The sequence below is a fragment of the Macaca fascicularis genome, chromosome 11 (genome assembly GCF_037993035.2).
Source record: "Macaca fascicularis isolate 582-1 chromosome 11, T2T-MFA8v1.1".
Lineage (NCBI taxonomy): Eukaryota > Metazoa > Chordata > Mammalia > Primates > Cercopithecidae > Macaca > Macaca fascicularis.
Window position 1 is genome coordinate 3,494,791 of NC_088385.1, and position 16,030 is coordinate 3,510,820.

The window sequence follows — 16,030 nt, forward strand, 5'->3', positions numbered from 1 at the left end:
GCTCCTGGGCTCCTGGGCTCCTGGCCATGGTGAGGGCGTCCGGAACTCCAGAGGCAACACGGAGGTGCCTGGACGATGATTCTGATGGTGGTGTTGCTCTGTTCTTGTCTGTCTAATATTCCTTTTTAATCCCCATCCTGCCTGCCCTCCCTTATGTAGGGTTACTTTAGTGATCCCTGGAATGTTTTTGACTTCCTCATCGTAATTGGCAGCATAATTGACGTCATTCTCAGTGAGACTAATGTGAGTATTACTCTGCCCTCCCCAGGAAACCTCCTCATTCCTCCTTCTCTGCCTCCTCTATTTCTCTCTCTCTCTCTCTCACTCTCTCTGTTTACCTTCTTTTATTTTTTTTTTTTAATTTCCTGTTTTTACCCGCCTCCAGTCATGCCTTTTATTGAACCTGCCGTCGTCCTGTGGGGAAAAAAAGTGGGAGCTTCTCCTCCTTTTTTTCCATTTACCTCAGCTCTGCCCGGCGGTGCCGGGCTGGGGCGTGGAGCTGAGCAGAGGGAGTGGCGGTGCAGGGGACACACCGCCCGGCTCCCCGGGGCGGCCACAGCCCCACGCCACCTTTGAACTAACCCAGCTTTTGTCAGGCCTCTGCACCCTGCGAAAACCAGGTTATCCAGGTTTGAGCCGCCAGAACTGTAGAGTGGTAAGAGAGTGTTTAATATGCCCACGTAACCTCTTTCTTTTCTCATTTTTTTTCTCTTCTCTCCCTTTTTCCATGCCTTTTTTTTTTTTTTTTCATTTTTCCTCTTCCCTTTTGTTTTGTTTTTCTCCTTTGTTGTTGGTTTTTTTTTCTTCTCTCTCTCTCTCTCTCTTCTCGGCTTCTCTGCCCCATGCAGCACTATTTCTGTGATGCATGGAATACATTTGACGCCTTGATTGTTGTGGGTAGCATTGTTGATATAGCAATCACCGAGGTAAACGTAAGTACATGGCGTCTGTACCTAACTGTCCGTGCCTGCTCTAACACTCATTTGTCTTTCCCCGGTTTTTTCCTTCATTTTATTTCCTCTCCCCACCTTCTTATTTTTATTTCTTTTTTTTTTTTCTAATTTGTTTGTTTCAATTGGTTTGAAGGTTTTTTTTTCCTTGTTGCTTTATTTTGAAAAAAAATTTTTTTTAACTTTGGAACGCATTAGGCCTTTCCCTTTTCTGTTAAGTTCTGATTGCTGCATCTTCTCTCTCTCCCGTACAATCAGCCTGGCATGAGTCACACTGTATTGGAGGAAGCAGCTCTGGGAGCCGTGGAGTGAGAACATGAGGGGATGTTTGCCACTCTGGACAGCTGCTGGGGCAGGGACCCAAACCTCTTCTGACCTCCACCTTCTCCTCCAGCCACTGCCTTCCCTACTCTCTCCTTTCCCTCCCCACAGCATCTTAGAAGAGAGCTCTCTCAAAGTAGAATACCCTGCGTTAAGGCTAAGACTCAGCCTACATAGTCAGCCATAGCCCACCCTCGCCCAAGGACCACCCATCATCTTGGGTTGAATGGGCTGTGTTTCCATTTAACATCAGCAGCCCACGCAGGCATCCAGGTCCCTGCAGGCTGGTTTGGAAGAGGAATGAGAAGAGGAGAACCAGTCATGTCTGGACTCTTCTCTAGAAGTAGTGGGTGACCTACTGAGAGCTGCTCTGGGTGGACCTTTCCTCCTATTTGCTGTGGAACCAGGCCCCATGTGAGCGCCTCCCTCCCACATGCACCTGCCACCCCTGCCCTCGACCCCTGACCTCTCACACCCTTGCCTCTGGCTCCCTAGCCTCAGACAGAACCCCAGCCTCTGTAAGGCCTCCTGCCACCTCCTTCTCCCAAGAGGTGCCTCCTCCTATACAGTTCCTATCAGTTCCTGCACATGTCTTTTCTGTTACCTGGCATGTTTAAATCTCTCTTTATCTAGAGGCAAGCCTTCTTGCGGTCAGTCTTTAACATGTGTTGTTTAATTTTTTTGTCATTATTTTTCCTTAATTAAGAGACTTGGTAATGTTTGCATAGACTTTTGATGCACTGAACCATTGAATAACAGCACAGAGCAGATGCCTTAGAGTTTTGATCTAAGATGTTTGGAACTACCCAGCCCACCACCCCCAGCTCCTCCATGCACCCTTACTCCCCTCTCCACTCCATCTTTTGCTCCCGGTCAGTTACACTGCCATGTTACTTTGCCTGCCAGATTGTTCCAGATTAGAAGTCCCTGTCTGCTCCTCTTCCAGCAGATGGACTTTGGAAAGCGGTTATTACACTTGTCCTATGTTCCCCACCGTAGCCTGGTGCCCCAACCCTGCTCACACTATAGCTCCAGAGACCATGGCCCATCTGTCTCCCTGTGTCTCTGAGAACTGTCTTTGTCCCGTGTGTGTATGTGTGTATATGTGAGTGCATGTCTGAGTGTGTGTGTGCACGCACGCATGTGTGTATGTGTGTGAGTGTATGTGTGTATGTGCACTCTCTCTTAACTTCTCCCAGTAAATCGTCAGATCATTTTTTAAATCAATCTTCCTCCTCATGCTCTGAGACTCCCCTCCACTTTCTGAATGGACTTCAGTTTTGCAGCTGGATGAGCTCCAAGTTGCTGTTCCCACTCATGCACATAAAGGCCAGAGCTTCTGTGCCCAGAGCTTGTGCCATGCAGTGCTCAGCCCTGGCAGACACTGCAGGGAGAGAAACAGGAAAGACAGGACAGCAGTGGGCTCTGCCCTCAGGAGGTTTCCTTTCCAGACAGCAGTGCAGAGCCACACAAAAATCTATGTAGAGGAGCCGAGAGCCCCACAGCAGGAAAACGCAGAAGGGTGGCTGTAAGCTGCCCCCTTTTGCAGAGGCCCCACTGCAGCTGCTCCAGGGGTCCTGTGGGTTCTTCCTACAGTCGGTAAGGCCCCTATCACTCAGTCTGCCATTTTCTCCCAAACTATTCACGTCTTTAAAGAAGAAGAAAAAACAACAAAAAAGCATTTTCTATAACATTTATACAGAAAAGGGGGCTCTGTTGGGAGTAGGGAGGGGGCCTGGACCCATGTAGCAGCTCCTGACATCGGAATAGTGGTTTTCTATTTACAAATCACTTTGCATTTATCTGACTTAACGCTAAACTACCCTTCGACAGGTAGGAACTCTCATCCCCAATTTGCTGATGCTAAAGGTGATGATGGAGAGATTAAGTACCTTTCCAGTGCCTCAGAGTCAGCCTAGCCCTCCTGGGGCCAGCTCACTTCCTGCTAGGCCAGAATTCCTGGTTTCTGTACTCCACAATGCCTTTTGGTAAACAGAAACCTCACCTGTCCCTCCCGGTGTACTGCCACCAGCCACAGTTTACTCAGAACTTACGTTCTGTAATTGATATCTTAAATAACCACAGCGTTTTTTCCACTTTGTAAATAAGCGATAATCAGCCCCGCTGAGAGTTCCACTGCCCTGTGTCCTCCCACACTGAGATGCTCCAGCCCGAGGCACTCGTGGCTTTGAAGTCCCACTGAAGGATTGTCGGGGGACAGGGTGGCAACCGTGCATGTGACTGACAGCAAGAGGAGGTGTCCTGAGACCCGACACCTATTTCAGAGCCACTTTCTCCCTCTCCCACACAACTGATGGCTTCTGAACCAAAAGAACAAACATAACATCCCCCAAGGCAGGAAGGCGGTTTGGGAGAGGAGAAAGCTGGACTTGAAGTCAGAACACTGGCAGATTGTTGAGTCTTGCTGCTGCTTCCTGTCAGAACGTTACCAACATGCCCAAAGACTCTGTTTTTTCATCTGTCAGAGGAATGTGGTATTTACAGCAGTGTGTTTTGAAGCTCAAATAAGAGCATCTATTTAAAAACTCTATATAAACTGGTAACGCACTGTGGAATGGGAGAAACCGTGGCACCCAAGCAAATGACATTCTTTCCAAAGTTACTGCTGGTGTCACTCAGAGGGCCTAGTCTCCAACCAAGACCTTTTGGTTAGTCTAATTATAACCTACAACCCACAGTCGAGAGCCCTGTTTCCCAGATATGCTTGGACCCATAGAGCTGGCCAACAGATACAACCGGATCAAAACCAGCACACACACACATACCACGGTCCATTACTTTGAGGCCTGGAGGGGCCTGCTCTGAAAGCACAGTCCGGCTTGACCCTGTGCTCACATAGCAGCCAGTGTGAGGGATGGCAGCTTAACTGAGCAACACCGCCTATCCTCAGAGGTCACTCCCTCCCACTAGATGGTTCTGCCTGTAGGACATTAGCCCTTATGGACAGCCCCAGCATTCTCTTCCCAAGCCCATGGGATCCTTCAGAAAATCCTGCATCCCTGGGCCCTGCTCCGGGCCTTCCCAGATATTTTGAGTCATACTCTCATCACAAGACATATGTTCCCAGGGTAGTCTATTTGGAAAGAGTCTACATTGTCAGCTTCAGTGTAATCCATGAGGGCATTTTACCTGTAACCTGCCGTCTTTAACTCCTAAACCCCTCCCCAGATGCCTTCTCCACCCTAACTTTCCTCCAAATCGTCCCCACATTTACACTCCCCTCACCTTTTCTCTTTCCCGGGCTATGGGGCCCTTCCTCTCAGGAACCATCATCCATTCATTCCACAGCATTCAGAGTCTCACTTCCTATATGTCAGGCACCGTTTGAGGCACCTGGGATCCATCAGTTGGCAAACCAAAAGCCCCTGCCTTCACAGATTTGCACTGTAGACGGGAATAGTCAGACAAGTCACAATGCAACAAGGACAGAAAATAAGGAACTCGTACGGTGTGTTAGAAGATGATAGACGTTTCAGGAAAAAAAGTAGCCTGATAAGGGGGCTCCAAGGTGCTGGGGAGCAGTGATGGCAGGCGCTGGTTTAAATAAGATGGGCTTCCTTAAGGAGGTGACAGTTGAACAACGTAAAGACATGAAGGAATTGAGGATTCTCCATGCGGAGATCTGGGAGAAGAAGTAGCAGAGCAGGAGGAGCCAAGTTGGCTGGTGCAGACTGAGCTGGGAAAGGAGAGGCGAGGGTAGCAGAGGGGTAACTAACAGTGTCCTCATTTGGGCTTTTACTCTGAGCAAGAAGGGGATATACTGGTGGCTTTGAGCAGAGGTGTCACGTGACCTGACTCTGGTTTTTAAAGAGACCAGTCTGGCTGTCTGTAGGAGTCAAGGGTGGAATCTGGAAAATCATTTGGAAGGCAAATGTGGTCATCCAGGTGGAAGATGTCCATTGCATGGAGCAAAGTTGTGGCAGTAGAAGCGGTGGAAAATGGTCAGCCCATCACTCTGTTTTGCAAACAAAATTAACAGTGTTTCCTGACAGACTGCCTGGGGGCAGGAGGAGAATTGCCCAGGAGGACTGGGAGATTTGGCCTAAGTCAGAGAAGGATGGAGCAGTTAGGCAAGGAGGCGGATGGAGGCGGGGCCTGTGTGAGTGAGGAAAAGCCAGAGCACGGTTTTGACGTATCTGTTAGCCCTTGGAGGGGAGATGTCAGGTGGACACACTGGTCAGAGGCCTGGGGATGGAGTAATTCACAACAAGATGGTACCCAAAGCCCTGGCACTAGAGAAGAAGAAGCGACAAGAGGCAGAAGAGTGGAGAGGCCTGGGCCAGGGCCTCTGGTGCGAGGAGATCAGGACCCGCCAACTTCTGTTCATCTGGGAGATGCCTCTGAACAACTGCCAGATGTCACAAGAGGACTGTCTTCAGGCCCCCTCATGCGGTCATGCTGAATTCTGCCTCAGTATCTGAGCCATGGGCCCCTGCCCTTTTCCTCCCAGTGCATCACCTGGGTCTAAATCCAAGCTTTTCTTCCTCTGTAGCCGGGGAGATAAGAGTGCAACGTCCTGCTGCTCTCAGGAAGCCTCTTGGTCTTCCTCGGTGCTTGGGTCTGAAATCATATTTTCCTGCATTTGTTCATGAAAGTTACTATAGCATCAAAAGCTGCTCCCTAAACATCCCAAACTGGAATTAATTTGACTGCTTGGACCAACAGCATTTCCCGACACCCTTCTTTTTCATTCTGTATTTTAAAATATACTGAACAATAGAACGTGCTGGGCAGCCTGAATTCCTGCATTATGGACATAGAGAAACATTCCCAAGTTGTGAATGAAGAAGCTTTGGTTATGCTTCCAGCTCTGGTGACTTAGAGCAATGAACTCCGTTCTCTGGGCCTCCATTTCCTTGAATGCATAAGTGAGGAGTGAGAGGTTTGGGATGGTCTCTTGCAACTCCGGCATGCAGTGATTCTGACTTGGGCATTTTCTGACAGCTGGAGGTGGACGCTTCATTGCCCCCATTGCCTTGCTGGGTTCTGAGGTGGTGTTTCCTGTCATCAGGCACCCATGGCTTCACGGGGATGATTCCTCCAGGGATGGAGTCGTCTGCATAGAGATAATCCGCAAAGCCACAGGGCTGAAGGAGAGCAAGGGAGGAGAGGCTCCCTTGGCTTTGGTGGAGCTCACGTGGAGATTCTGCAGAGAAGAGGAGCAGGAGAAAGACCTTCAGGGAGCAGAGCAGGCACAGTGAGGAGAAAGAACACTGGCCCTGGAGCTTCTGGGCACAGCCCACAGGAGGAATTGGTGAAGGCTTTGCACGATGCACAGACGTGTCCAGAGCAGGGAAATAAAGCTAAGCGAAGGTGGCAGTGGCTGTGAACATGAGGAGAAGAGGACCAACATGAGCACGACCTGATGAGCACGGACCAGGCATTGTGCCGAGGACACCATACACATGATCGGATGAAAACCGAGCGCTTGCTCTCCACATGAGGAAATCAAGGCTCAGACAGGACAAACCTCTGCCCAAGGCCACATGGTGAATGGGAGGCAAATCTTGGATTCAAACTCATTTCTGTCCAAGAATTGGCTCTTGTATTTCCACAGTGCCCGCTGGCTAAATCCCTGGGCCAGGCTGGCCTGGGCATGGCATCACTGAAGGGCAGGGCCCAGTGGTTCCTACACTCCTCATTCAGTGCCTCCTGGCAACAGGACTTGGGGTGGAGCTGTCTGACTTGACTTCTTTGTGTCGGTTGATGCTGCGGATGCTGGATCCACAAAGCCTGGGATCCCCCTGGGATGCTCAGACAGAATGCAGGCTACACCAGGATCCGTGTCTCTGGTTACAGGGACCAGAAGGCAAAGGCCAGGAGGCGTGGAGCAGCACCACTCCCTTTACCCAGCTGGCATCTGCATCTGCAGCTGAAGCCAGAGGGAGCAAGCGGCGACAAGGCAGGGCAGGGAGTGTCCAGGGATCAGCATGTCGGGGTGCTGGTCCCAAGTCTTCCCCACCTTCAGGCCCTGAAAGCCTTTCTACTTTAGCATCTTTCCACCATAGGCCGAAAGGCACGACTTCCAGTAACTGTCACTCACTACTCCCCACAACTAGCAAGCCGGGCTCCTCTCTGAGTCTGGGTCCTGGAAGGATGGAGGAAAAGCAGTCAGTCCTGAGTCAGAGAGAGAGCTGCTTGCTACACGTCCGCCCCCTCAGGGGTGAGTCAGCTCAGCCTGCACGACTCCAGCCCTCTCTCTCGGCCTGCAACCCACAGTGCTTGCGTTGGACAGCAGGCCTGGCTCTCTCCGTCTGCCTTTGTGGCTGTAACCACGCCCACTACCCCATGCCATGGCAGAGAAGGGGCTAGAATAGGCAAAAGAAAGGCAAGGCTGGACGGGCGTGGTGGCTCACGCCTGTAATCCTGGCACTTTGGGAGGCCGAGGCGGGCGGTCAGGAGATCGAGACCATCCTGGCAAACACGGTGAAACCCCGTCTCTACTAAAAATACAAAAAATTAGCCGGGCATGGTGGCGGGCTCCTGTGGTCCCAGCTACTCAGGAGGCTGAGGCAGGAGAATGCCGTGAACCCGGGAGGCGGAGCTTGCAGTGAGTGGAGATCGCGCCACTGCACTCCAGCCTGGGGGACAGAGCGAGACTCCGTCTCAAAAAAAAAAAAAGGCAAGGCTGAGTGCCCTCCCGCCGCCCATAGTTATGATGAGGGAGGAGGGTAGAGAGATGTGGTCAGAAAGCAGATCTGTCCAAGGACATTAGGGTGTACATACCTTAGAGACCACCTAGCCCAAACCCTTATCTGTTTATTCTTCAAAGGTACCTTGAGCATCTGCTCTGTGATATTGCTTGAGGATATACTAATTTTCTAGGCGAGGACACAAAAGGCAGGAAATAGGTTACTCACGTTCACAGGTTTTCCACAGCAAGCTGACCGGAACTCCCAGTCAGTAGGGGGCTCAAGTGGGTGCTGTTGCCAGCCATTGTCTAGGTGACATTGGTGGGTGTGGCCTGAGCTGGTTCTAGGACAGATAGATTCAATCAAGCTCCGTGGTCACAGGACAGCTGGGTGGGGCAGAGCTTATCCTTGACACCTCCCTCCAGCCCCACTTCTCATTGCTGCAGCCTCCTGTTGCCCTCGGAGTCCCTTCCAGCTTCTTCCCACTTTGAGCAACACCCCCAACCCCATCAAACCTAATGCTACCAAGGTGCCTTGTTTCAGAATGAAGTGATTCCAGCACAGTAATTCGTGCTGGGTGGTAGCAGCTCAGTGAGCGGCCCTTCTAATAAATCGTCGTACCTTGAAGAGAAGGCCATGCTCCGCCTGCAGGTGGAATGTTGACTGTATCTCAGGTGAGCCTTCAGCAGTGTGACCCCTGAGTGGGGAGGATACTTTCGTGAGGTCCCTCCCCATCCTCCCTTTTCCTAGTCGCTCTTTGTCGAGCAACTAGGTTGTTTTCTACTCTGCTTAAGAGTACAGCTGGCCCTGGAGAGAGTTAGCAGAGCCACCCTCATTTTCCTAGAAGTGGGATGAAGCATCTGACCATCAGCCGTCCCCTGGGAGGAGGCCAAAGGCCCCGGATCTCAAGGTCGAGGGCGAGGCTTGCTGTGTGAACTGGTGTGATGTTGAGGTTGAGGGGGTGGGGACAGAGAGACGGGCCTGAGAAGTGGCCCGGTGCAGGGAGTCTTCTCAAAAGCTTTGCCTTGAGAAGTACCCTGCAGGTTTGACCCAAAAGGTCCTGGGAACCTGTTTTTTTATAGGCATCCAATCTGGGTTCTTAATTCAGCTGTGTGAGATTGCCAAGGTCCTGATGCGGCTCTGACCCGTCCAGGCTCCCCTTGCCCTCTGCCTTCTGCCCCATACCGTGTCACTTTTTATTTTCCTCAGATGCTCTTTCCTTTCCTGTTCTCATCTTATCAACCCACATGTGACCCTCTATTCCCCTCCATGTTAGGGCGGAAGTTGCCTAGCACACCCCTTGCTGTGGCCAGACAGCTGATTGTACCTGACCTGACACTTCAGTGTCCGACACTTTAGTTCCTACAGGCTCAGCAACCTGCTGTTGGGGGTTTTTCCAGAAATCTTGTAAAGCAAAGTCACCTAGAAGATGCCATGAGCTGGTAGTGAGGAGACACAGGCAGGCTCAAAGATACGTAGGGTGCCTCGAGAAGCACGGCCATTTCTGTTCATGCCCATTTACTCTCATAGTTGGTGCTCCCACCCTGGAATCATCTGTTTGTTTCCTTTTTGAGTCTCTGCCCCTCCCTGCCTCACCCACTGTCTGTTTCTCTGCCTTTCTTCTCTATCCTGTGGCCTCTCCTTCTGGCATAAGGAATTCTTTGATGCAGTTGGCACTGCTGGCACACTGATTTCATTCGTTTATCCTTCATGGGCTTTTCGTTGGTGGAGGTTGGTTTGTTTGAATGACTAGATGCTGGGCTGTCCTTCCCAGGGGAAGATGAAACTCCCAGGCAATTGTGTAATCAGTCTTGTTTAGTGTGTTTCTGGCGGGTAATACCACCTTGAGAGCCATCAGGTTGCAGATGATAACAGTGAGACCCTGAGGCTTCAGCCACTTCCAGCCAGCAAACTGGTCACTGCAGCCAGCAGCACAGGGCATAGCTCTCAGCCATCCACAGCTTCACACACAAAGCAGGAAGAGCGAAAGAGGGCCAGGAGCCGCAGCCCCATGCTGGGAGCCCGCTGCCAGTCCCCTTGGGGCCAAAGGCCCCTTGAGGGAAGTTCTTAAGGGGCATTTCAACTCAGTGTCTGTAACTCCAGACACACATGAAAGGCAGGAAAGGCCCTCTCCTTCTAGCTGGAATTCCACTTGGGAGAAACACGAAAGCCCGTGGGCTTCCGACCTTGGGGAGGTGGCCGGGGACAGAGTTCTTTCCTTGGTCCCCGTCCATTTTTAGCGTTATCCTGGTGCGTTCCCTGCCCTTTGTCTTCCTCTGCTCAGTGCTCCTCCCCCATCACTTCCGTCTCTCCATTCACACCAAACCAGAATGGGAATTCTGCTGAAAATTGCTTCCAAAGACACATATCTCATTCATTTGCTCTTTTGTCTGAAAGCCACTGGCCTCTACCCTCGGCTCCTGTCTATCCCAGCTGACGTGTGTTTAACCTTCGCCTCTCTTAGCAAGTACCTGTTCATTCAACTGTAGAAGTCTTGCAGTTTAAAACATGCTTTACTTTGGCCTCCTTAAAATATCTTGCCCTGCTGCCATCCCCAGTGGCTCCAAGAGTCAGCACCTCCTGACTCCTCCTGAGATAATATGTTTCTCCTGGTGGGAAGGGGAGATAAAAGGATTATGAGGACCCACATACACACCCTTAACCTACACCTGCTGGCTCCTGACCATGAAGTTGGCGTCAGATGTCTCTAGCAGCTCCTGACCCCTGCCATTCCCAGCTCTCTCTGTGCACCAGCCTGACCCACCTCCTCCCAACCTAGATTAACTCCAAGGTCTCTCTCTCAAAAGCCCACCCCTTGGTCTTCCTCCACACCATGACACCCCCCAACAGAACCAGCTGTTGTGTCTTGCAGATCAAATTGAGATTAGAGGTAGTACAAGCAGAGAAGTGGAGCATGGGGAGGGGGTACCAGCTGGATCGAGACCTTCACGTGGCTTGGAATGAAATTTATATCAGATCCACCTCCCTAAGTTCTGGACAAGACATTTAAAAAAATACAAGGGTTCTGTAGCAGGACCACGATTTAGAGACTCACAATCCCATGACATTACTTTTGACATCTGTTTCAGAGGTGCGTGGAATCTCAGTGACACTGAGGTCATAGCGTTATTTCAATGGCAGCCATTGGAATTGGACGGTCCTTTTCTGTAGGGCCAAGAGCCAGCCTTCCCTGGAGGAGATCAGAGGTCATCTGCACCTTTCAAAATCAGCCTGCCAAGGAGAATGCAGCCATGGCTTATGCCCCCTTCACAATGCTCCCTGGCCGCCTGGCCACAGGAGAGTATAGTGGAGGACAGCTGGGCTGGGTATTCCAGCCTAGAGATCTACTGCTCAGCCCCTGAATTTCTATAATCCTTACCCTTGGCTGTGCTTTCAAAAAATAATAATTATTTAAAAACTGTTTTTCGTATGGTGAAAAGCTATTTTTCAATTACCTTTTAAGTCTCCAGAGAGACCATGTAATGTGGCAACCAGGAAACTCATCCCGCGGCCACCCACACCATCCTGGTGGGAAAATCCTCCACCTGGGAGGATCCTGTCTCTGCTGGCCTCTGGCATTCCCTGACTATCACCCCTCAGCATCCTAAATGTGGCCTAGACCTGGCATTCCGATGAAAATAAGTACACAGTGACTGCCTTCCAGAAACAAAGACTTCATCCACTGAGGTGTTACTTCTCATTTGACCCTGAGCTTAATTCAGAAAGACGGCTTTCCAGAGACCTCCTCTCATTAGCTGCCCTGCACCGCTCCTCTCCTCAATGCCACTTCTGCCAAACCAAGGCAATCTGCATAAGCATACTGAAGGAAGGAAATCGGCTCTCCTTTCTATTTGCCCTGAGCCTGTTATCTGGAACCACTAACCAGAGCTCTCTCTCTCTGAAAACGCCCGACCTCTGCCTCAGATACGGAGTAATAACCTCATTTCATTTATATCAATTACATGAAAAAATTAAGTTAATTGCCCCGATATCGTGCAATCGTTGAAAATTACCAGGTCATTAGAAAACAAGGATGAAAGAGTTGGCTGCTCAGAAATTTCTCCACGCCTACCATTAGTGGAGACAGTGCCGTATTAAAAATCAGCCAGAATGTTCAGGTTACGTAAGCAGCTCTGATGGCTGCTGTAAAAGGGGAATGCAGTCTCCAGGCTTGGGGGCGTATGTCTTCAGGGAATCCTACAGCCCGTTTCTTCCCCCAGAAAGACCACAGATGGAGAAACTACAAACTAACTCAAAGGCCCCGGCAGCAAATCTGGGAAGGGGTCAGAGATGAATGGCCCAAGTATTGATGGCTACCAACAAATTCTGAATTTACATGCAAAGGTAGAACTGATGCTTTGTAGTTTCTCAAGGCGCCATACTTCATATTTAAAGAGAGTGGTAAACCACAGAAACATGTCTCTGAGCTAAAAGTGCTGATCCTGGGATACCACAGATGTCCAACTCCAGCAAGTCCAATCTTTCCTTCCATCTCAGAAGGGGATTCACTTGCCAAGGGGAAAGGGTACCAAAGACCAACAATGACTTGGGTTCATGTAGGAAACGTCTAGGGCATCAGTAGACCTTGGGGGCCTTGGGGGTAGGGGCTGTGTCTTAGGCTGCTTCCTATTGTTACCATGTAGAAATCACTCAGGTGTTGCTCTCTGATTTCATCGTGAATGGTTTTTGGTTTTTGAGACCACAGACCTTGTAAACGTAGCTCCTCATGTGAAAACAAGTTTGTGTGGTGTTAGAGGCAACACTGTCTCAGCTAGTCAAAAATGCCCTGTGAACGGTATGGCTTAAGGCTCAAGAAAAAGTGAATCTTTGAGTCTCTAGATTCTTCCAAAGTTGGTCTCTTAGGAGAGTTGTCATTACCGGGGCGGGAGAATGCCACACATAGATCTCAGAAAGTCTTCATTCCTCCTCTTTCTACTGTCCTCATAGCTGCTCCTGACTTTTTCTTGTCTGCTATTATAGAGACATGCCATAGAAAATGTTAAATCAATACATGTTATTAAAATACAAAATACTATCAAGATTATCAGAACAGACCTAAAGTCAAGTCTTGAAGTGAAATATGACTTAAATAGACGAGGTCTTAAATGGGAGCTATAAAATGCAACAAGAGAAAAGACAGTTAAGACAAATGTTTAAAAATCTAAAAATCCCAAATGAAGGATTCTGAATGTTTAAGAAGTAAAATGAAACCGGTTTTTTTTGTTTTTGTTTTTTTTTTTTTTTTTTTTTTTGGATGCCTAGAGGTTGGTTCAATTAGGCCAGGTAAGCCAAATACCTGGGTGTGTTGTCAGAATTATCTCCATTTTGGTCCTGTTCAGGCTGGGATTGACCCAGAAGACCTTCAAGCATTTGCCCAGGGTTCTTAGAAGTGATGAGCAGCTGTGATGGTTTGCAGGATGGATCCAAGAGGCCAGCAATGGCTCAAGCTTCCTGGGAACTCTGCCCAACACTCTGGAGTTAACGTGGTGTAGGTTACCTCCCTCTGGGCCTCCCTCCCTGCCCCACTGAAGCCTGAGAAACATAGAACTCCTTGTCCATGAGCAAAAGAGCCCAAGCACTGGGCCAGGAGCGGGGCAGAACGATGCCAGAGGGTAGCCAGACCCAACCATCCTGGGCAACTATCACACACCAGAGGAAAAGGGGTTTAGGTGCTTTGCCAAGAAATTTCTTCTGTGCATGCCTGTATGAGAGAGAGAGAGAGAGAGAGAGAGTGTGTGTGTGTGTGTGTGTGTGCGCGCGTGTGTCTGTCTACCTATGTTTGTCTCTGTGTTCAAGCTCAGCCTGCTAGCCAAATCCTAGGGACCCCACACCCTGCAGTCACAAGGATTGACCTGGCAGGTGGAATCTTCATGAAGCAGAAGCTGAGATCTAGAGAGTCAGATCTAGAGTGTTCTGTAAAAGCCTAGAGAAGCGTCCCTTTCTTTCTCTTCCCTCACCTCACCCTATATCTTCACCATCCCCTAAAAGGACATCCTACCAACTAGCTATGAAAAAAAAAAATTTTTTTTGCTGAGAAATCTGTTACCCAAGAAATATTTCCAGGCTGCAAGCAAATGTCTAGTTGTGCACATTTCCATCCTTCAAAAATTCCATTACACGTTTTCCTTGTTTGTACCTTAAAAACAAATACAAGAGCAACCATCTGAAAGTGGAGGGTAAAAGCCAAGTCCTGATTTTCTAGAAAGAGTTAGCAGCTCAGATGGTCAAGATCGGTTGGGGCTGAGCCCTCTGGGCTGGAGCCCAAAAAGGAAGGGCATCTTCCCAGAGCCAGGCTCCAGGAACTTGGGGAGAGGGCTGGCCCTGGGATACTCACCAGACGCCAGTTTCTTTAGCTTCTACCCCCAAATGAGTTCAGCAGTCAGACCCGTGAGAACAGCTTCCTGGGGTGTTCGTATCCTGAATTGTGTGCAGGGCTTTCAAGTTTAGGAAACAATTCAACACTCATTATTTCATGCCAATGGCCAGGGCTTGCTGCATCTATAGACTAACTGCTAAGCAAGGCCACCTCTTGCCTGAGCCTGAGCTTTGAGAACAAGCCCCATTATGGAGTGAGTTGAGGCCACCTCTGGAGGCTCTCCTCAGTGTTGACTTGAAGTCATTCTCCCCTAAACCTGAGACGCCACTGCCCTTGGGCTGCTTTGCTTAAATATATGTGGGCAAGGATAGGCCCTGGGGTTAGCAAGGCCTCTGTCCTTCAGCTGGTCCTGCCTGGGGTAAGCGAAAGTGCATAAAGCCCAAGTCCTCAAAGGTTAACAATGGCTAATAAAATTAAAACAGGCTTGGCACAGTGGCTTACACTGGTAATCCCAGCAGTTTGGGAGGCCAAGGCAGGAGGATCACTTGAGGCCAGGCCACGAGTTTGAGACCAGCCTGGGCAGTATAGTGAGACCCTATCTGTACAAAAAGAAAAAAATTTAAATTAGCCGGGCATGGTGGCACGTGCCTGTAGTCCTAACTACCGGGGAGGCTGATGTGGGAGGATCATTTGAGCCCAGGAGTTCAAGGCTGCAGTGAGCTGTGATTATGCCACTGCACTCCAGCCTGGGCAACAGAGCTGAGACCCTGTCTCTGAAACAAAACAAAACCAAACAAAACAATTACAAACCTCCATCCACAAAATCCCAAAGACCTCATCTGCTTATGTAATAATATTACGGGTGTGAGTTTTAAAGGTCTTAGGCAGGAGAATGCCTGTGGGTCCTTGTTTGACATGAGACCCAGCAACACAGACCCCACAGTCTCGGGGATGCCCCAGGACCTGCCAGGCCTACGCTTTCACGTTTCTTTCACTTGTTTCCTTTTGCCCTCTTCTGCCACTGTGTTGCTCCTGTGTTAGCCAAGACCTAGAGTACCGGGCATCTTCCTAGGAGGCTCATTACAGCTTATCTCTATCTGCCTTTCTTTAAAGCCAGCTGAACATACCCAATGCTCTCCCTCTATGGTAAGACCAACCCTCCCGACCATGCTCCCGGCTTCCGTGTCCCCCTCTAACACCCCTACTCTCCCCACCCTGATCTCCAGAGTCCCTGGGAGCCCCGCCTGGCTCTCACTGCATGTGGCCACCGTGTCTGCCGTGTGCCTTGCCTGCCTGTTCCCTTCTCGTGTGAGCTGTGAAGATGCTGTTTGTGCAGTGGTGGTGTTTTACCCCTGAGCTTTCCTTGGGGTGGTAATTCACTGTGATCTTGACTATCTAACAAGCCACTGGGAGAGAATGGGACCTGAGGGCCATTTCCTGTTAAACGCCCTGAGGACTCCACGGGCCAAAGCCTCTGACCTTAATCTGATGTGAGAAATTTGCAGAGGGTACCTATGAGAGCCGTGGGAGGGCTCCAGGGTAAGGAGGGAAGAAAGAGGTGTTCTAGCAAGGGGATGGAAGGGCGGACGATGATTCCTATTCATCAGTGTCTGCAGCTCCTAGCTTCCCTGTGCTTCAGGTGGAAGTCCACCATAGAAGGTTTAAGCTGGGATTTGTTACTGAGAGCATGATTGAATTTCCAGGCACTCCAACCTTGCTACCCCTTGCATTTTTCTAAATTCCTGAAGTCCATTAAAATTAGGCTACAGCCACTGTTCTGCAGCAAGCTG

General features: G+C 49.9%; 1 protein-coding gene and 1 long non-coding RNA gene across 37 annotated transcripts in view; one reads left to right on the forward strand and one right to left on the reverse strand.

Moving 5' to 3' along the window:
• The window catches only part of CACNA1C (calcium voltage-gated channel subunit alpha1 C), a 742,107-nt gene that overhangs the window by 675,356 nt on the left and 50,721 nt on the right, over window positions 1-16,030 (forward strand). For 11 of the 36 annotated variants that reach the window (XM_045366394.3, XM_045366397.3, XM_045366396.3 and 8 more), the window contains exons 30-31: window positions 160-243; window positions 15,354-15,386. In XM_045366394.3, the coding sequence (XP_045222329.2) occupies window positions 160-243; window positions 15,354-15,386 (117 nt within the window). Of the gene's footprint in view, window positions 1-159; window positions 244-848; window positions 933-15,353; window positions 15,387-16,030 lie in introns of all 36 variants that reach the window. The other 25 variants (XM_045366391.3, XM_045366395.3, XM_045366393.3 and 22 more) reach the window with 5 other exon arrangements.
• Window positions 4,729-8,711, reverse strand: LOC141408007 (uncharacterized). Its single transcript, XR_012419871.1, has 2 exons — window positions 8,153-8,711; window positions 4,729-7,380 (listed from the first exon to the last, which is right to left on the reverse strand). It is a non-coding gene; the product is annotated as an uncharacterized lncRNA (long non-coding RNA).